Source organism: Anomaloglossus baeobatrachus, chromosome 8, assembly GCF_048569485.1.
Source record: "Anomaloglossus baeobatrachus isolate aAnoBae1 chromosome 8, aAnoBae1.hap1, whole genome shotgun sequence".
Taxonomy (NCBI): Eukaryota; Metazoa; Chordata; class Amphibia; order Anura; family Aromobatidae; genus Anomaloglossus; species Anomaloglossus baeobatrachus.
Window position 1 is genome coordinate 236,348,336 of NC_134360.1, and position 21,888 is coordinate 236,370,223.

Below are 21,888 nucleotides of genomic sequence, written 5' to 3' on the forward strand. Positions count from 1 at the left end.
GGGATTCCATCCGGAACCGCCTGGTCTTTACGTGTTTGTTGAGAAGTTTCAGGTCTAGGACAGGACGGAAAGACCCGTCCTTCTTTGGGACCACAAACAAGTTGGAGTAAAAACCGTGGCCCTGTTGATGAAGAGGAACAGGGACCACCACTCCTTCTGCCTTCAGAGTGCCCAGCGCCTGCAGAAGAGCCTCGGCTCTCTCGGGAGGCGGAGAAGACCTGAAGAATCGAGTCGGGGGACGAGAGATGAACTCTATCTTGTAACCGTGAGACAGAATGTCTCTCACCCAGCGGTCTTTTATTTGTGGCAGCCAGGCGTCGCAAAAGCGGGAGAGCCTGCCACCGACCGAGGATGCTACTAGAGGTGGTCGAAAGTCATGAGGAAGCCGCCTTGTTAGCGGTGCCTCCAATGTTCTTTTTAGGACGTGACTTAGACCGCCATGCATCAGAGTTCCTTTGTTCTTTCTGAGACCTTTTGGACGAGGAGAATTGGGACCTGCCCGCGCCCCGAAAGGACCGAAACCTCGACTGCCCTCTCCTCTGTTGGGGAATGTTCTGTTTGGGCTGGGGTAAGGATGTATCCTTTCCCTTGGATTGTTTGATGATTTCATCCAGACGCTCGCCAAACAGCCCGTCGCCAGAAATTGGCAAACTGGTTAAGCGCTTTTTGGAAGCAGAATCTGCCTTCCATTCCCGTAGCCACAAGGCCCTGCGGATTACCACCGAATTGGCGGTCGCCACCGCCGTACGGCTCACAGAGTCCAGGACAGCATTAATAGCGTAAGACGCAATTGCCGAGGTCTGGGTGGTAATGGATGCCACTTGTGGCGCGGCCGTGCATGTGGCTGCTTCAATTTGCGCTTGACCTGCTGAGATAGCTTGCAGCGCCCATACGGCTGCGAATGCTGGGGCAAAAGAAGCTCCGATAGCTTCATAGATGGATTTCAACCAGAGCTCCATCTGCTTGTCAGTGGCATCTTTGAGCGAGGCCCCATCTTCCACTGCAAGTATGGATCTAGCCGCCAGTCTGGAGATTGGAGGATCCACTTTGGGACATTGAGTCCAACCTTTAACCACGTCCGGGGGGAAAGGATAATGTGTATCCTTAAGGCGCTTAGAAAAACGCTTATCTGGACAAGCATGGTGATTCTGGATTGCCTCTCTGAAATCAGAGTGGTCTAGAAACATACTCGGTGTACGCTTGGGAAACCTGAAACGAAAGTTCTCCTGCTGAGAAGCTGACTCCTCCGCCGGAGGGGCTGAGGGAGAAATATCCAGCAACTGATGGATGGACGCAATAAGATCGTTTACTATGGCGTCCCCGTCTGGAGTATTAAGATTGAGAGCGCTCTCAGGATCAGAATCCTGATCAGCTGTCTCCGCATCATCAACCAAAGATTCCCCCCGCTGAGACCCTAAACAATATGATGTCGAGGGAAATTCTAAGCGAGCCCGCTTAGTCAATCTGGGGCTGGGGTCTAAGTCAGAACCCTCAGACTGGGATGTAGGAGATACCCCGGGAGGACATTGTTGGTCCAACTGAGGGGGGCCCGGGAACAACGATTCAACAGGGTCCCGTTGCTGAGATACCGGCCTGGACTGCAAGGCTTCTAGTATCTTAGCCATAGTCTCAGAGAGTTTAGCAAACTCAGTCCCCGTCACCTGGACAGTGCCAACAGGTGGCTCCCCCTGGGCCCCTCTTAGCATAGGCTCCGGCTGAAGAAGTGGCACAGGGGTCGAACACTGCACACAATGAGGGTCAGTGGAACCTGCCGGTAGTGGGGTCTTACAAGCGGCGCAGGCAGCATAATAAGCCTGTGTTTTGGCACCCCTGCCTTTTGTGGGCGCCATGCTATAGTTTTCCTTGAGTATATAGCCAGAATGCACTGTGCTCATACAGTGTAAAGTATATATGATACACAATAATGTACAAATACACTACAGCACCATGGGGCTAGCACCAACAGGTGCTGCTTACCAGCCGCCTAAAGCGGTTGTGAGGCCACCAGAGACCGTGTCTGGGTCTCCCAGGACTTGTCCCTCTTCTGCAGCGTCGGTGGAGCTGACAGGAATGGCTGCGGCGTCCTGACGAGATGAGGGAGCTGTGGGCGTGGCCGAGAAAGAGCGCGAACTGGTGCTCATACCGTGCACAGTGAGGGGGGTGGAGTATGTAAATCATACTCCAGCCCTCAGAGCTGCTCGCTCCGTGCAGCGTCCCGCCCTTCCCCCTGCCTGTCAGGGCTGAGGGCGGGAGAAAAGTAAACTAGGCCGCAAGGAAGCCGGGAACTCTAGTAATAAACGCGGCCGCCGTAAAAGCGCGGCCGGCGTGAAAGTCCCCGGCGAACTACAAGTCCCAGCCGCGCCGCAGTGTCCCATGGCAGCGGCGGTTAGTGCGGTAGCCCTTACATATAAACACACTCAGCGACGCTGAGTGTGTAATGGCACATATAGACCCGGTCAGCGCTGCGGTCCCCGGTGCACTAGCACACCCAGCAAAGCTGAGGTGATGCCGTGCGCGGTCCCCACAGGGATACAGAGTACCTCCAAGATGCAGGGCCATGTCCCTGAACGATACTCGGCTCCTATCCATCAGGCTCCACAGGAGTTGTGGATGGAGCACGGTCTCAGTGCCTGGAGACCGGTAAGATCCCACTTCACCCAGAGCCCAGAGGGGGATGGGGAAGGAAAGCAGCATGTGGGCTCCAGCCTCCGTACCCGCAATGGATACCTCAACCTTAACAACACCGCCGACAAGAGTGGGGTGAGAAGGGAGCATGCTGGGGGCCCTATATGGGCCCACTTTTCTTCCATCCGACATAGTCAGCAGCTGCTGCTGACTAATCTGTGGAGCTATGCGTGGATGTCTGGCCTCCTTCGCACAAAGCAAAAAACTGAGCAGCCCGTGGGAGCACGGGGGGTGTATTGGCAGAAGGGGAGGGGCCTAACACTTTTAAGTGTAGTACTTTGTGCGGCCTCCGGAGGCATAGCCTATACACCCAATTGTCTGGGTCTCCCAATAGAGCGAAAAAGAAAAATAAATAATATATATATATATATATATATATATATATATATATATATATATATATATATATATATATATATATATATATATATATATATATATATATATATATATATATACATGTACATACATATACACACACACACACTTTTTTATTATTTTATTAATTTCTTTTTTAAAAAAATGCATAAAGCTATTTGACACAATTTTTTATTCTATATACACACGTGTACATACACATATATATCACACAGTAAATTAAATGTGCCCCCAACTCGAACGGAAAAATATAAAAACTACAGTCATGTCGGTGAGTATTTTAAAAAGTTATTGCTGCTGAAATGTGGAGAGGGAAAAACACTTAAAACTGGTGGATTTTCCCTAGTGTAAGTTTAATCTTAAAGGGCCCTGTGGGCTGTGCTTTCTTACTGGACCAGCACCGCTCCACTGCTCTTGGTTCTATGTCCCCTATAGGTGTCAGCATTCGGCAGGCGACGACATCACCTGCAGCCTTAACATTATGCCCAAACAGGAGGAGTAATGTTCCTTCCTGTTCGGTCAGAATGTAAAGCCTGCAGTAGGTCACCAGCCATAGATTGGCTGCAGCGGTCATGCCAGGAGACTGATAAGGGAATCAGTACCAGATGCAGAGATGCAGCATTGGTTAGGTAGGTAAGTATATTTTTCTTTTTAATCTGAGCCTAAGAAGGTTCACTGTTAAAGTAGTGGACAATCCCTTTAAGGCTCTTTCAGGCTGGTGTTTAGGAGGTTAATAGTCAGGGTGCGCTCACCTCCTGGATGGCAGTCATCACCATGTGCTGTACGGACTCTTCCAGGGTCATTATGGTCTGGATATGTTCTGAAATTGAAACAATAGAATGAGATGATGCAAGAACACATTGTGTCCACGAGACCTGACCATGCATGGTCCATCAGAATTTACACTTTTTCTCACAAACGGGATTTTCTCAGGCGATATAGGAGGACCTACATTTACATTCTAGATTTTTTCTTTCACTCCTGACATTTAATATAACAAATATTGACAACAACAGATTTTTTTTGTGTCAAACATAATAATAATCAGCACTCTGCCATTTTGTTTTTGTTGGGGGGGGTGGGGGGATTTTATAATGTTCAATGTTAAGATACAATATACAAAAAAATGACTTTTATGTATAATGCATTGCTTCTGTATGAGGAGCACTGTCCCCTGGGAGGAGAAAGGATGGCAGGTCTCGGGGCCATGACAATCGTATCAGCGGGGTCACACTGTATATTTGGGGGCCCACGAGATGGCAGAGGAAGACCGCAAAAGCAAAAGTGGCATCCAAGGGGTTGAACGAGTTATCTCCAATCTTTGCCACTGCAGTAACAGCCCAGATGTAAAGCTGCGTGTGAAGGGAGCGCAGCTCCTGCAATAAATGCTCTGTGTGATTTATCACCACCAGAGCTGTGTTCACACAGATACATCGGAGATATCCTGTACCTTGTTTCTTGTCGCAGTTAACAGCACACCCCAGTATCAGCTGCAGTAAGCGCCCCATCTCTGCAGGATCTGATGTCTCTGCAATGTTACTGCAGTCAGGGAGGAGGTATTCTGAAATATGCTGACTTAATACCTGAAAAGAAAAGAAAACAAAAAATAAATTTCATAATATGATGAAAGGTTTTAAAATTAGAGAGCTGGGAGGATGATGGTGACCATGCTGCATGTGACTCCACCAGCAGAATAGTGAGTGCAGCTCTGGAGTATAATGCAGGATAAGTAATGTAATGTATGTACATAGTGACTGAACCACCAGAATAGTGAGTGCACCTCTGGAGTATAATACAGGATAAGTAATATAATGTATGTACATAGTGACTGCACTAGTAGAATAGTGAGCGCAGCTCTAGAGTATAATACAGGATAAGTAATATAATGTATGTACATAGTGACTGCACTAGTAGAATAGTAAGCGCAGCTCTGGAGTATAATACAGAATGTAACTAAGGATCAGTGCAGGATAAGTAATGTAATGTATATAGATAGTGACTGCACCAGCAGAATAGTGAGTGCAGCTCTGGAGTATAATACAGGATAAGTAATGTAATGTATGTATATAGGGACTGCACCAGCAGAATAGTGAGTGCAGCTCTGGAGTATAATACATGATGTAACTCCGATTCATGAAAGGTAGTCTCTTTTTATACAGTGTTGAGCATGTTAGTTCATCTCTCACCTCACGATAATAATCCACAATGCCTTGTAGAATCTTCTTTAGGTTATTGATCTAGACATAGAAAATGCAGAATTAAAGTGATTATAAAGACCATTATAATTTCTAGATGTTATTACAGACTCACAACTTGTACGTTTACGGCAGCTAGACAACAGTTTTGTGAAAATTGTAAGGTTTTTTTAAAGATCTGTGACGTGGGACGTAAAAGTGAAAGGCTGTATGTGACAATTTTACATGGGTTGTTCTCATCTAAGGGGTACTTTACACGCTGCGACATCGCTAGCGATTGCTAGCGATGTCAAGCGCGATAGTCCCTGCCCCCGTCGCAGATGCGATATGCGGTGATAGCTGCTGTAGCGAAACATTATCGCTACGGCAGCGTCACACGCACATACCTTGTCGGCGACGTTGCGGTGACTGCCGAACAATCCCTTCTTCACTAAGCGGCCGGCCAATAGAAGCGGATGGGAGGAGATGAGCGGGACGTAACATCCCGCCCACCTCCTTCCTTCCGCATTGCCGGTGGAGGACGCAGGTAAGGAGATGTTTGTCGTTCCTGCGGTGTCACACACAGCGATCTGTGGTGCTGCAGGAACAACAAACAACATCGTACCGGCAGCAGTAACGATATTATGGAATGAAGCGACGTGTCACCGATCAACGATTTTTCACGTTTTTGCGATCGGTGATCGTCGCTCCTAGGGTTTGCATGCTGCGATGTCGGTAACGGCGCCGGATGTGCGTCACTAACGACGTGACCCCGACAATATATCGTTACCGATGTCGCAACGTGTAAAGCCCGCCTAAAGCGGGCTTTACACGCTACGATATCATTAATGAATTATCGTCGGGGTCACGTTGTTTGTGTGGCACATCCGGCGTCATTAACGATATCACAGCGTGTGACACTTATGTGCGATCTTAAGCGACCGCAAAAGTGGTGAAAATCGTTCACCATGGAGAGGTCGTCCTAAAACAAAAACCGTTAATTGTTGATTATCGATGTGGTTCGTCGTTCATGCGGCAGCACACATCGAGCGACAAACGTCTCCTTACCTGCCTCCACCGGCTATACGGAAAGAAGGAGGTGGGCGGGATGTTACGTCCCGCTCATCTCCGCCCCTCCGCTTTGATTGGCCTTCCGCTTAGTGACGTTGCCGCACCTCCCCCTTGAAGGAGGGATTGTTCGGCGGTCACAGCGACGTCGCCGACCATGTAAGTGGGTGTGACGCTGCAGTAGCGATAATGTTCGCTAAGGCAGCGATCACACGATATCGCATGCACGACGGGGGCGGGTGCTTTTGCGCTCGACATCGCTAGCAATTGCTAGCGATGTCGTAGCGTGTAAAGCCCGCTTAAGAGTTTGAATTACAAGCTCCCAATTCACAGGTGGGCTGTCATGTGGCTGTTTCTATTACAATATTGCATTAAACTTACATAAGGGTATAAGAAGAGGGCCAGAGGTGCAACTATTAAAGCATATTGAGGTACGGGTCAGAGAGCAGCAAAGTGTCGCTGTATACAGGCTGAGTGACTGGGTGACTAATGATAAATGACAAAACTTTTTATACAGTTCATAAAGATAGATGAAGCGCCTGATACTTCATTAAAGAAGCAATGACCATAAGTGTAAAGAAAGCTAAAATACACTGTACTTTGTATAGACCCTGTGCTATATTCTGCCAGAGCTGCATTCAAAATCTGCACGGACTAAAACAAAAATAAATTATCCTGTGTTCCTGCGTGTTTAGTGCCTGTACAGGGCTTGTCCTGGTGACTTGATTCAAGAGTGCTGATTGTTTAAAATAATTACTAACAGAATAGTGAGTGCAGCTCTGGAGTATAATACAGGATGTAACTCAGGATCAGTATAGGATCAGTAATGTAATGTAAGTATACAGTGACTGTACCAGCAGAATAGTGAGTGCAGCTCTGGAGTATAATACAGGAGGTAACTCAGGATCAGTACAAGATCACTAATGTAATGTATGTATACAGTGACTGCACCAGCAGAATAGTGAGTGCAGCTCTGGAGTATAATACAGGATATAACTCTGGATCAGTAATGTATGTACACAGTGACTGCACCAGCAGAATAGTGAGTGCAGCTCTGGAGTATAATACAGGATGTAACTCAGGATAGGTAATGTAATGTATGTACACAGTGACTTTGTCCGTAGAACCTGCTGTACCTGCTCATGTGTTTCGGGCCACCGGAGTCCTTTCAGGTCAGACATAACAATGAAGAATAAGTGTCAATCACATATTTATTTTTCTCTCGTCTAATGATGATAAATACCTTTATCCTCCGATTGTCTCCAACATCCTCTTTAATACGCGCTAACCAGGACTCATTAAAATAGGAGCCATCTCTGTGGGAAGGAGGTGAAACATCAGTGACTAAAACTGAAATCACAAGTGCAAATCTTTTAGGCCAATATGACTAATTATCCTCATATAAATAACATCATTGTCATCAATACAATAGGTGGAATAAGTTTAGTGCTTTCCCACTTACAACCTGTAGGTCTCGTTCCCGGAGATCTCGGAGGCTGAGATATGAGGAGCTGCTTGCTGCTTCGTGTCATTTCTAATCCCAGACTAAGGCTACTTTCACACTTCAGGTTTCTTCCATCAGGCACAATCCGGAAAAAAAACGGGTAAACGGATCCGGTACCGCATCCGTTTTATCCCCATAGATTTGCATTGTTACCGGATTGTGCCTGATGGCTTTGCGTTGCATCCGTTTTTTTCCGGATGCGGCAAAATTGATTAAAGCGGCGGCCGGAGGCAACGTATCTTGCAACGTTTTTTTGTCCGACAAAAAAAACGCATTGCGCCGCATCCGGCTGCTGCGGTGCATTTTTCAATGCATGCCTATGGACGCCGGATGCGGCGCGATGCGGAAAAAAAACGCATCCGGCCGCCGCATGCGGTTTCTTCCACTGTGCATGTTCAGTAGCGTCCGCAACCGGAAAAAAATGGACGGGCCGCATGTAAAAACGTATGCAAAGGATGCGGTGTTTTCGCCGCATCCGTTGCATAGGTTTCACAGCCGGATTGAGCCGCAGGGCTCAAACCGGATGTGTGACAGTAGCCTAATGGAACTGATACAAACTGATGGCCACAAAGTTCCAAGCAGCAAACCCTGCAAACCGCTCCTGAAATCTCGCTTCCTGCACTGCAGAGCCACGACGCTGGAAACAAAGTAACCCTCGATAATTCCCCTATAGCGGGCTGCATTGCTCCCTGTGTTCTGGTGTTCACCGATCAGGCCGTGGATCTCTGCCGTCTCACAGTGAATACATAATTCAGCAGAGCATGTCTGGGCCCGGCAGAGCCGGGAAGAGGAGAAATCGCCGAAGGCAGGCGGATTATTTAGAGTTTTATGCTACATATTGTAACTGATGGGGAAACATTAGGAAATCCATTAAGTGCCTAATTCGGGAATCCTGGGGGGGTCCTCCATTTGGTTTAAATCAATTAGCCAAAGTGCAGAGAGTTACAAAGACACAGAACTACTCATCCCACAGGGATAGAGTTACAATCAACCAGTCGCATGGACACAAATACCCAAAGACGATGATCGGCGCCGGATTGGACACTTACATTTGATGAAGAACCTGCGCCATCGGCACGCCACCCGTGAGGTCATCGATGGTTTTACAAGGAGCGCTGGTGTTAAATGTCTGCAACTGTGGAGGGAAGGTTGAAAAGGATCAGTAGGGAACGATCCACCTACTTCATAGTCGCTTGTGCTTGATCCAGCGCTGCTCGGCGCACCCGGCCTCTATTGCAGACGGCTCTTTTTACCCTCATCTGAGTCGGGTTACCATCGAAACCCGGCGTGCACCCCTGATTCCACTCTCCTAGGCCTTTAAGGCTGGTGTGTGGATTAGTTGCGCCTCCTGACAAACTCTCCTGTGTGCAGTTGTCTGTCTGCCAACTCGACTCTGCTGTTTCACGTTAGTTTACGGTTTCCAGAAACTCAGCTCTGCTGCAGCAAAGCACCTGTACACATGCCCAGCTCTACTGTCCTACTGTCTGCCAATACATAGCTACTGTACCAAGGGGCTGTTCTCACAGCTGGCTCTGCTAAACCAAGGTGCCGCCTGCGTAAGAAGCTCTGCTATAACAAGGTGCTGTCCACATACTTCGCTCCTCAGCATCAAGGTACCTCTCCGCACACTCAGCTCCTCTGCATCACGTTACCTGTCCACATACTCAGCTCCTCTGCATCAAGATACCTGTCTGCACACTCAGCTCCTCTACATCAAGATACCTGTCTGCACACTCAGCTCCTCTACATCAAGGTACCTGTCCGCAGACTCAGCTCCTCTACATCAAGGTACCTGTCCGCACACTCAGCTCCTCTACATCAAGGTACCTGTCTGCACACTCAGCTCCTCTACATCAAGGTACCTGTCCGCAGACTCAGCTCCTCTACATCAAGATACCTGTCCGCACACTCGGCTCCTCTGCATCAAGGTACCTGTCCGCACACTCGGCTCCTCTGCATCAAGGTACCTGTCTGCACACTCGGCTCCTCTACATCAAGGTACCTGTCTGCACACTCGGCTCCTCTACATCAAGGTACCTGTCTGCACACTCAGCTCCTCTACATCAAGGTACCTGTCCGCACACTCAGCTCCTTTACATCAAGGTACCTGTCCGCACACTCAGCTCCTCTACATCAAGGTACCTGTCTGCACACTCAGCTCCTCTACATCAAGGTACCTGTCCGCACACTCAGCTCCTCTACATCAAGGTACCTGTCCGCACACTCAGCTCCTTTACATCAAGATACTTGTCCGCACACTCAGCTCCTCTTCATCAAGGTACCTGTCGGCATACTCGCCTCCCCTGCATCAAGATACCTGTCCACACACTTAGCTCCTCAGCATAAACTTACCTGTCCGCACACTCGGCTCTTTACATCAAGGTACCTGTCCGCACACTCGGCTCCTCTGCATAAAGGTACCTGTCCGCACACTCGGCTCTTTACATCAAGGTACCTGTCCGCACACTCAGCTCCTCTGCATCAAAGTACCTATCCGCACACTCAGCTACTCAGCATCAAGGTAACTGTCCGCACACTCAGCTACTCAGCATCAAGGTACCTGTCCGCACACTCGGCTCCTCTACATCAAGGTACCTGTCGGCATACTCGGCTGCTCTGCATCAAGGTACCTGTCCGCACACTCAGCTCCTCTACATCAAGGTACCTGTCCGCACACTCAGCTACTCAGCATCAAGGTAACTGTCCGCACACTCAGCTACTCAGCATCAAGGTACCTGTCCGCACACTCGGCTCCTCTACATCAAGGTACCTGTCGGCATACTCGGCTGCTCTGCATCAAGGTACCTGTCCGCACACTCGGCTCCTCTGCATCAAAGTACCTATCCGCACACTAAGCTCCTCTACATCAAAGTACCTATCCGCACACTAAGCTCCTCTACATCAAGTTACCTGTCTGCACAACAGCTCCTCTACATCAAGGTACCTGTCCGCACACCCAGCTCCTCTGCATCAAGGCATCTGTCCCAATACCCAGCTTTTCTGGTCCAAGGTGCTGTCCACACTCGGCTCTGCTATATAAAAGGAAACCGGTCTACATACACAGATCTACTGTCCTAAGGTGGCAGTCTGCCATTGTGGCTCTACTGTTCCAAAAGGTTATGTACACACTCAGCTCTGCCATGCCAAGGTGCATTCCTGACAACTCAGCTCTACTGGTCCAAGGTGCTGTGTAGACTCGGCTCTGCTGTATCAAGGTACTTGCCTGCATATCGTGCAATGCTGTTCCACATCCCACCCAGCTTCTTTTACTCCACTGATTTATGCTGTTCCACAAGCCCCAAGCTTACCAAACTCTGCTGCATCTGGCTGCACCAACGCCTGCTGTTCATCCAGGCATACTGCTCAGTAACCCACCTCACCAGGTGAGCCATTAATACCCATTTATCTACATAAAGGGTCTTTCCTATGTCATATTTCTAGGATATCCCATAACGGTATGATCAGAGGACGTGACTTCTAGGCCCACACAGTAAGAATGAATGGTATTCTCTGCACAGCAGCCGGTGAACAACCAGCAATGCAGGGAACGGCGGACGGGCCCCTGTAATGGTAGTCAATGGGGCCAGCTTCAGTTCCCTGCAGAGCGGGGGGCCAGGAACCATGATAAAGACAAAGATCGGCACCGGACCGCGGCGCTATGACATCAGTAGTGCCCCTCGATTTTTAGGGTCAGAGGTCGGACTCAAGGATGAGAAAGTGCCACTATTTACTGTTCATTTATTACATTTTATACACATTACTTCATTATTACATATAATTATTGCACATTTATATCTCTATTATGTGTAATAGTGGGATGCTCATCCGTGCTCACACTGCCCGGCATTCAGCGAGCTCAGCCGCTAATCAGTGAGCTCTACACACATTATGCAGCCGTCACATCTTCCATAATAAGGTTCAAAGGGCAAATACTCCTTATCTTCCACTCATGGATATGTGACCCGGGAGGTCTGAGGACGCAGCTGTATATGGAGCAGAGCACATTCCCATTACTGGTGCCTCAGCAACTGCTCCGCTGACAGTCAACACGTGGGACAACCACTGCCACCATCCATAGGGTCCACCGGCCTGCAGTCACGTCTGCCCGTATCCATTTATCACTGACACATGGTGTAGGATGCCTCTGTATCAGCCATAGCAAAGCTGCACTGACTGTTTGTGACGCCGTCCTGCACCGACAAAAGCCCCCGGCATCACAGCCCCACATGTTACAACTAGAAGAGTCTAAACCTACGTGAAAAGCTGAGAAACTCTGCAAGTACTTTACTATTCATATCTTGCGCAATGTTACATCATGACTTATACCCGGGGTCACGTACAAAGCCGCATTCACACTTCTCCTAGTGGCCACAGTTTATCTACAGTCATGTGCTTCAATTTCCTCTAAGAATAAATTACACTGACGAGCAAAAGGGTAACAATGATTTGCACTTTTGCCTTTCAGGCTCCAGATCTCACCATCCACTGCAGCTTTGAGCTTCATTTTATAGACAATCATCTTGGCTATCTCATATAAAAATGTAACTTGCAGCTATTTAGCATATTATTAGTTATGCACATTATTGTCAGGTCTCTGCATTGTTACTGTTTTGCTTCTAAAAATCTAAATTGTAATTTTTATTATTTTGTTAATATTGTGTAAATCCTCCTTTGGCTTTCACCTCTGCCTAAATTCTTCTGGGATCCCAGGTCTCTTCTCCACGTTCCCAGTGTTGGTGTATACTGGTCAGGTCTCTTCTCCATGTTCCCAGTGTTGGTGTATACTGGTCAGGTCTCTTCTCCATGTTCCCAGTGTTGGTGTATACTGGTCAGGTCTCCTCTCCATGTTCCCAGTGTTGGTGTATACTGGTCAGGTCTCTTCTCCACGTTCCCAGTGTTGGTGTATACTGGTCAGGTCTCTTCTCCACGTTCCCAGTGTTGGTGTATACTGGTCAGGTCTCTTCTCCACGTTCCCAGTGATGGTATATACTGGTCAGGTCTCTTCTCCATGTTCCCAGTGTTGGTGTATACTGTTCAGGTCTCTTCTCCACGTTCCCAGTGTTGGTGTATACTGGTCAGGTCTCTTCTCCACGTTCCCAGTATTGGTGTATACTGGTCAGGTCACTTCTCCATGTTCCCAGTGTTGGTGTATACTGTTCAGGTCTCTTCTCCATGTTCCCAGTGTTGGTGTATACTGGTCAGGTCTCTTCTCCATGTTCCCAGTGTTGGTGTATACTGGTCAGGTATCTTCTCCACATTCCCAGTGTTGGTGTATACTGGTCAGGTCTCTTCTCCACGTTCCCAGTGTTGGTGTATACTGTTCAGGTCTCTTCTCCATGTTCCCAGTGTTGGTGTATACTGGTCAGGTCTCTTCTCCATGTTCCCAGTGTTGGTGTATACTGGTCAGGTATCTTCTCCACATTCCCAGTGTTGGTGTATACTGGTCAGGTCTCTTCTCCACGTTCCCAGTGTTGGTGTATACTGGTCGGGTCTCTTCTCCACGTTCCCAGTGTTGGTGTATACTGGTTGGGTCTCTTCTCCACGTTCCCAGTGTTGGTGTATACTGGTCAGGTCTCTTCTCCACATTCCCAGTGTTGGTGTATACTGGTCAGGTCTCTTCTCCACGTTCCCAGTGTTGGTGTATACTGGTCAGGTCTCTTCTCCATGTTCCCAGTGTTGGTGTATACTGGTCAGGTCTCTTCTCCACATTCCCAGTGTTGGTGTATACTGGTCAGGTCTCTTCTCCACGTTCCCAGTGTTGGTGTATACTGGTCAGGTCTCTTCTACATGTTCCCAGTGATGGTATATACTGGTCAGGTCTCTTCTCCACGTTCCCAGTGTTGGTGTATACTGGTCAGGTCTCTTCTACATGTTCCCAGTGATGGTATATACTGGTCAGGTCTCTTCTCCACGTTCCCAGTGTTGGTGTATACTGGTCAGGTCTCTTCTCCACGTTCCCAGTGTTGGTGTTTACTGGTCAGGTCTCTTCTCCATGTTCCCAGTGTTGGTGTATACTGGTCAGGTCTCTTCTCCACGTTCCCAGTGTTGGTGTATACTGGTCAGGTCTCTTCTCCACATTCCTAGTGTTGGTGTATACTGGTCAGGTCTCTTCTCCACGTTCCCAGTGTTTGTGTATAGTGGTCAGGTCTCTTCTCCATGTTCCAGTGTTGGTATATACTGGTCAGATTTCTTCTCCAGGTTCCCAGTGTTGGGGTATACTGTTTGTCTCTTGGAGATGTATACAGCTTTTTCTTCATCACAAGTGTTGGATTGGGTTGAGGTCTGGGGACTGTGGGGACAATCCAGCTCCTCCACTTCATTGTCATTGATCCATTTCTTCCTCAATCTTGCTGTATGCTTCGGGTTGTTGTCCTGCTGGAACACTATGTCGTCCTTTTCATATCCATAGTACTCGAGTGTATGAAGTAACTCGTCTTGTAGGACCCTCACATATAGATCAGGATTGAGACCACCATCCATCCTGGTCAAGTATCCAACGCCTTTGGTTGTAAACTCCTCCATATCATCAGGCTTCCTCCACCGAATTGGACAGTTCCTTCAGTTTCTCGATCCGTTCGCCCCTTTTTTCCTTGTGTCTTCCAGACCCATTTCAAAGCCGCCCCCCCATCAAAGCCGTCTATTGACTTTCATCTCATCGCTCCAGATCACCCATTTCCAATCTTCTACTTTTCGTGCTTCTTTACAAACTCGAGCCGACGCTTCTTATGATGATATTGAAGTCAGTGCTTCTTCACCATTTTTCGGGCCACCATTCCAGACTTGTGTAATGCGCGCCGCTTGGTGCTCGCATGGACGTCTGTGATCTCACTATTATGGAGCAGACGAGCCGCCTCCACTGCCGGGTGTCAGCAGAACTGATAGGCCTTGTGATGAGCGACTTGCTGACTCCGATATTATGCCTGGACGTCACCTCTTGGTTTTTGAATGGATGGACGGATTTCATGTCTTAAGGCACTGTCACACACAGAGATAAATCTGCGGCAGATCTGTGGTTGCAGTGAAATTGTGGACAATCAGTGCCAGGTTTGTGGCTGTGTACAAATGGAACAATATGTCCATGATTTCACTGCAACCACAGATCTGCCAAAGATTTATCTCTGTGTGTGACGGGGCCTTTATTCTTCCATCTGTCATGGCCTCACATGATGCAGTTTGACAATTTTCTTGGTTGGAAAACCGCTATCGATGAGCTGATGATGTGTCTCTGTGTCGGTGTCTCTTTTCTTGGAAAATCTTCTTCATGGCTCCTTGATTCAAACCAGTGACTTTCGCTTAGGAATCAACCTAATAACACACTGAGCTATTAGGGAATGTGAGAACAGGTTGTAATTTGTAGTATACGGAAAAAAGAGCAACACAGTAACAATGCAGTGACGGGACAATAATCTGCATAACTAATCATATGCTAAATATCTGCAAGTCACATTTATATGTGAGATAGCCAAGATGATTGTCTATAAGATAAAGGTCACCTCATGTGCAAAGCTGTAGACGATAGTGAGATAGAGATATGGAGCCTGAAAGTCAAAAGTTCAGAACATTGTTACCCTTTTGCTTGTCAGTGTATATTCAGACTTTGACATTTCTGCTGCTATTTTCCATGCAGAAAAAAGCATCTTTTTGCATAAAGGTTACAATGTATCGCCACATGCTTTCTTTAGTATATGTTCCTACGTTCCCCTATAGAAAAAAATTATACAATATTCGATTATGTGGAGTGGTCCTTCTATCACAACTTATTAACATGAACAGAGTCGTGGTCACACATGTGCAGGGTGCTCACATATCTTTGTTAGCCCCATAGATTTTGACTGTAGAAACCAAAAACAGGCTCAACCACCGCTCAAAAACAGGGAACAAGGGACCCCTTTTCTCATTACTAATGGTTTGAATCTGTGGTGGGACCACAATGATCAGATATTTATCCTCTTTGTTTTCTACAGTGGGATACTATCCCTGGGACCACCTCCAAAAACAAGTGGCCCCTTAATAATATACTGATTGCAATTCTAGCTGTCACTGTAAAAGGTCCTCACAATGTAATAACTAAACTGGTATAATGCCCGGGGAAAGGCCGGAGGCGCTCTATCCTACATCATATAACTGTACATTGTCTACTGTAAGAAGACTCTTCCCAAAATGTAAATTGGAATTTGGGGGAACTTTAGCTCTGAAGCTGGCTGTATTATGAATTCAGCCCTCTAACATAACATAGACTTATATCGGGATAAGCAGAATAGTGAGTGCAGCTCTGGAGTATATATAATACAGGAGGTAACTCAGGATCATTGCAGGATAAGTAATGTAATGTATGTACACAGTGACTGCACCAGCAGAATAGTGAGTCCAGCTCTGGAGTATAACACAGAATGTAACTCAGGATCAGTGCAGGATCAGTGATGTATTGTATGTACACAGTGATTCCCACAGCAGAATAGTGAGTGCAGCTCTGGAGTATAATACAGAATGTAACTCAGGATCAGTGCAGGATCAGTGATGTATTGTATGTACACAGTGACTGCACCAGCAGAATAGTGAGTGCAGCTCTGGAGTATAATACAGGATGTAACTCAGGATCAGTACAGGATAAGTAATGTAATGTATGTACACAGTGACTGCACCAGCAGAATAGTGAGTGCAGCTCTGGAGTATAATACAGGAGGTAACTCAGGATCAGTACAGGCTCAGTAATGAAATGTATGTACACAGTGACTGCACCAGCAGAATAGTGAGTGCAGCTCTGGAGTATAATACAGGATATGTAATGTATGTACACAGTGACTGCACCAGCAGAATAGTGAGTGCAGCTCTGGAATATAATACAGGATGTAACTCAGGATCAGTACAGGATCAGTAATGTAATGTACAATATGTACACAGTCAGTGACTGCACTTTTTATGTAGGTTAATTCTGCATAATACTAGGAACTGTGCTTGGTCTTGCGGTGTCCTGAATGTCACCATGATGTCACCAGGTCACACATTCCAGGGTCAGGTCGTGTTTCCGATCCCAGGTGTAAATAATCCAATTATAGAGAGAAAATATTCAATCCATGAGAACAGTTCACACTGCGTAATCGGGATACTTTGTAGTTACTAATGGCCTCTTTATGTGGCAGCTTTCTCAGGCTGTAAACACACCCAAGAGTCTTCAGGACTGGTTCTACTGGTATCCACAGCAGGAGTCTTGGTGTAGGGAAGCTGAATGTATGGAATGATACACCCGAGATACAGGGAGCGGGGTCGTATAGATGATGCTCCAAACACCTGGCCACCATCAGCGTCTGCTGCAGTGTATGGAAGAGGCACATGTACACATCTGCCACGTTCATATGACTGCTGATTATTTTCTCGTTAACTCATCCCGTTTTCCAACACTAATGAATGTGAATTACCCAATTATTATCCAGGCAATAGAGTTGCAGCCGCAGATGCTGCAGTAAAGGTCCAGTCACACTAAGCAACTTACCAGCGATCCCAACAACGATAGGGATCGCTGGTAAGTTGCTAGGAGGTTGCTGGTGAGATGTCACACTGCGACGCTCCAGCGATCCCACCAGCATCCTGACCTGGCAGGGATCGCTGGAGCGTCGCTACACAAGTTGCTGGTGAGCTCACCAGCAACCAGTGACCAGCCCCCAGCGCCGCGTGGAAGATGCTGCGCTTGGTAACTAAGGTAAATATCGGGTAACCAACCCGATATTTACCTTGGTTACCAGCGCACGCAGCTACACGTGCAGAGAGCAGGGAGCAGCGCACACCGCTTAGCGCTGGCTCCCTGCTCTCCTAGTTACAGCACACATCGGGTTAATTACCCGATGTGTGCTGCAGCTAAATGTGCACAGAGCAGGGAGCAGCGCACAATGCTTAGCGCTGGCTCCTTGCTCTCCTAGTTACAGCACACATCGGGTTAATTAACCCGATGTGTGCTGCAGCTACATGTGCACAGAGCAGGAGCCGGCACTGACAGCTGAGAGCGGCGGAGGCTGGTAACAAAGGTAAATATCGGGTAACCAAGGACAGGGCTTCTTGGTTACCCGAGTTTACCGTGGTTACCAGTGTCCGCAGAAGCCGGCTCCTGCTGCCTGCACATTTAGTTGTTGCTGTCTCGCTGTCACACACAGCGATCTGTGCTTCACAGCGGGACAGCAACAACTAAAAAATGGCCCAGGACATTCAGCAACAACCAACGACCTCACAGCAGGGGCCAGGTTGTTGCTGGATGTCACACACAGCAACATCGCTAGCAACATCGCTGCTACGTCACAAAAGTTGTTCGTTAGCAGCGATGTTGCTAGCGATGTTGCTTAGTGTGACGGGGCCTTTAGTACCTGACCCCACAGCACCGCTCATCCTGATCATGCAGGCCTATTAACAGAAAGTCAGAAGTACAGTGAAGATTGCTGTAATGATTGTTATATAACGCAGTGAAAGAAGGTATAATGCAAGGGCTCACTTCTCTTATCGACCCTCCATTAATATAAAGATGAGTACACAGTATAAGCGCCACATCAGTACACAGGATGGCTCCCTGCACCTGCATGAGAATGTAATAACCCCCCGAAAGACCAGCGCCGTCCACTAATCATTTATAGCCAACAAAGTCCCTGGAAGAGCAAATACCCGGGATTAGGCAGCTCCGCAAATCTGATTTAATTAAGAGAATGACCCATGTCTCCTATATATAGAAGAAGTTATTTACAGAACACAAGGAAATCTGCTGCTCACTGCTGTTACCGGCAGCACTGGAGCCATATCTGAGCCCGGCACATAGGACACGTGTGACCGACACTATCATACATGTACAGAAGCAATCTACACCAGAAGGTGCATAACTTATTACATCCTGAAATCTACTCCAGAGCTGCACTCACTATTCTGCTGGTGCAGTCACTGTGTATATATATAACATTACTGATCCTGTACTGATCCTGAGTTACATCCTGTATTATACTCCAGAGCTGCACTCACTATTCTGCTGGTGCAGTCACTGTGTACATACATTACATTACTGATCCTGTACTGATCCTGAGTTACATCCTGTATTATACTCCAGAGCTACACTCACTATTCTGCTGGTGCAGTCACTGTACATACATTACATTACTGATCCTGTACTGATCCTGAGTTACATCCTGTATTATACTCCAGAGCTGCGCTCACTATTCTGCTGGTGCAGTCACTGTGTACATACATTACTTATCCTGTACTGATCCTGAGTTACATCCTGTATTATACTCCAGAGCTGCACTCACTATTCTGCTGGTGCAGTCACTGTGTACATATATTACATTACTGATCCTGAGATACATCCTGTATTATACTCCAGAGCTGCACTCACTATTCTGCTGCTGCAGTCACTGTGTACATACATTACATTACTAATCCTGTACTGATCCTGAGTTACATCCTGTATTATACTCCAGAGCTGCACTCACTATTCTGCTGGTGCAGTCACTGTGTACATACATTACATTACTGATCCTGTACTGATCCTGAGTTACATCCTGTATTATACTCCAGAGCTGCACTCACTATTCTGCTGGTGCAGTCACTGTGTACATATATTACATTACTGATCCTGAGTTACATCCTGTATTATACTTCGGAGCTGCACTCACTATTCTGCTGGTCACTGTGCATATTACATTAGTTCTGCACTGATCGTGAGTTACTTTTACGCACCTTTTTTTGTTATTCTTGGGTACATGTAAGTTAATGGTTACTTTATAAGATTTATCAGGAGTATATACTGTATACATATTATCACAAAACTCTTGTATATTTCAGACTTCACTTGATTGGATGCAGCGGTTCTTCTCATCCTGATCGGGGCTTTTACATTAGACCTTTCCCACAATGTCACGTCCTATTACACGTGTATCTGACACTCTATAATCACAGACATATTCGCTACAGATCTGTGACACTATAAAACCGTCACTTTCGGGGACCACAGTTCAGGCCATATGACAGCTGCATCCTCTCTTGGTCTACACTGGGGAAAAGCAGGTGATAGATCAGGACAGTTGTCTTCTCTTATCCTGGCCGTTAGTCCTGGAGGACGGTGGTCAATCATAGCCTCTGGGATGTGTGCATGTACATTAAAACGCGCACAAAAGTTAAAAGGGAATTGGTCACCAGGTTTCTGCTCCCCCATCTAAGAGGGGCAGAGACCCTGATTCCAGCGATGTGTCTCTTACTGAGCTGCTTGAGGCAGTTTTGATAAAAATCACTGTTTTAACTGCTGCAGATCTAACAGTTCTCAGAATACCGAGCTCTGTATAATGTCATTCACACCACTGATTGGCAACTTTCTGTGTACACTGTGCATAGGCAGAAAGCGGCCAATGAGTGTTGGGGGTGTGGCTAGACTACCCAGCTACCCAGCAGCAGGTTTACTGGTCCTCTAGTGATAAGCACCTGTGGATAAAAGGTTGATTATATCAAAACTACAGCACACAGCCCAGTAAGTGACACATCCCTGTAACCAGGATCTGTGCCCCTATATCATGCGGCTCTCAGATTAGGTGGCAAGTATTTGGAAAGTTACTCAACGTTTTATGTGGATTTAAACATTGAAATGTTCTTACATGCCCATCACTGGCTCCTCTGCGGTCTGCAGCAGCCCCCTTTCCCTATAAAGCCCTTCATATCAAGGTACAGGAGATAGATCCTATTTGAAGGAATTTCATCCCTTCGTGCTTGTATCCGCCGTTCGGCAGCATTTACTTAATAGCATTTATCTACCTAGCTTCACATAAATAAATAAGTCTTTATTTTTATATAGAGCTAACATATTCCGCAGCGCTTTACATACATCAGGAACACTGTCCCCATTGGGGCTCACAATCTAGATTCCCTATCAGTATGTCTTTGGAGTGTGGGAGGAAACCGGAGAAAACCCACGCAAACACAGGGAGAACATACAAACTCCTTGCAGATGTTGTCCTTGGTGGGATTCGAACCCAGGACCCCAGCGCTGCAAGACTGCAGTGCTAACCACTGAGCCACCGTGCTGCCCATAATGACTTTCTGTGCGATTAAAAAGGAAACAGTCAGCAAGTAAGGACTTGGCAATGTGGCGCACTTTGGTGGAGGAAATATATTTTCCATCTGCTGTCAATCCACCAGACGGAAAAGTGTTTTCAAAAATTGACCTCAAGATGAATCCCTCCCATAGAGCGGTGCTCACTAACACTGCCCCTTACATTTACTAACTTGTGGAATCATTTACTTATTACGTCTTGCTGTGAGTGAATGGAAAACCCATCCTACTTACAGTTGTACTGAAAAGTTTACACACCCCGGCAGATTTTTTGCTTTCTTGGCCTTTTTTCAGAGAATATAAATGATAACACACAATCATTTTTTCCTCTCATGGTTAGTGGTTGGGTGAAGCCATTTATTGTCACTTCTGAGTTTTCTCTTTATAAATCATAATGACAACCAAAACCATCCAAATGACCCTGAACAAAAGTTCTCACACCCTGGTGATTTTCGCCTGATAACATGCACAGAAGTTGACACAAATGGTTGTGAATGGCTAATAAAGGTAACATCCTCACCTGTGACCTGTTTGCTTGTAATCAGTGTGTGCATAAAAGCTGAGTGAGCTTCTGGGGTCCAGACAGACTCTTGCATCTTTCATCCAGCCACTGACATTTCTGGATTGTGAGTGGTGAAGAAAGCAAAAGAATTGTCAATAGATCTACGGGAAAAGATAGTTGATCTGTATAAAACAGGAAAGGGATCCAAAAAGATATCCAAGGAATTGATAATGCCAGTCAGCAGTGCTCAAACTGTGATTAACAAACGGAAAATCAGGGGCTCTGTAAAAACCAAACCACGATCAGGTAGACCAACAAACATTTTGGCCACAACTGCCAGGAAAATTGTTTAGGATGCAAAGAATAAAACACAATATCAGCAGAAATACAGAACTCACTGCAAACTAGCGGTGCGGCTGTTTCAAGATGCACAATAAGGAGGAACTTGAAGAAAAATGGGCTGCATGATCGAGTCGCCAGAAGAAAGCCATTACTGCACAAATGCCAC

General features: G+C 46.8%; 1 protein-coding gene across 1 annotated transcript in view; it reads right to left on the reverse strand.

Annotated features, from left to right (window-relative positions):
* Positions 1-21,888, reverse strand: part of HOOK1 (hook microtubule tethering protein 1) — a 73,359-nt gene that overhangs the window by 44,818 nt on the left and 6,653 nt on the right. The window contains exons 2-6 of the mRNA XM_075320404.1: positions 8,859-8,944; positions 7,549-7,621; positions 5,250-5,300; positions 4,514-4,646; positions 3,816-3,883 (exon numbers count right to left, since the gene is read on the reverse strand). Coding sequence (XP_075176519.1) covers positions 3,816-3,883; positions 4,514-4,646; positions 5,250-5,300; positions 7,549-7,621; positions 8,859-8,944 — 411 coding nt within the window. The remainder of the gene's footprint in view (positions 1-3,815; positions 3,884-4,513; positions 4,647-5,249; positions 5,301-7,548; positions 7,622-8,858; positions 8,945-21,888) is intronic.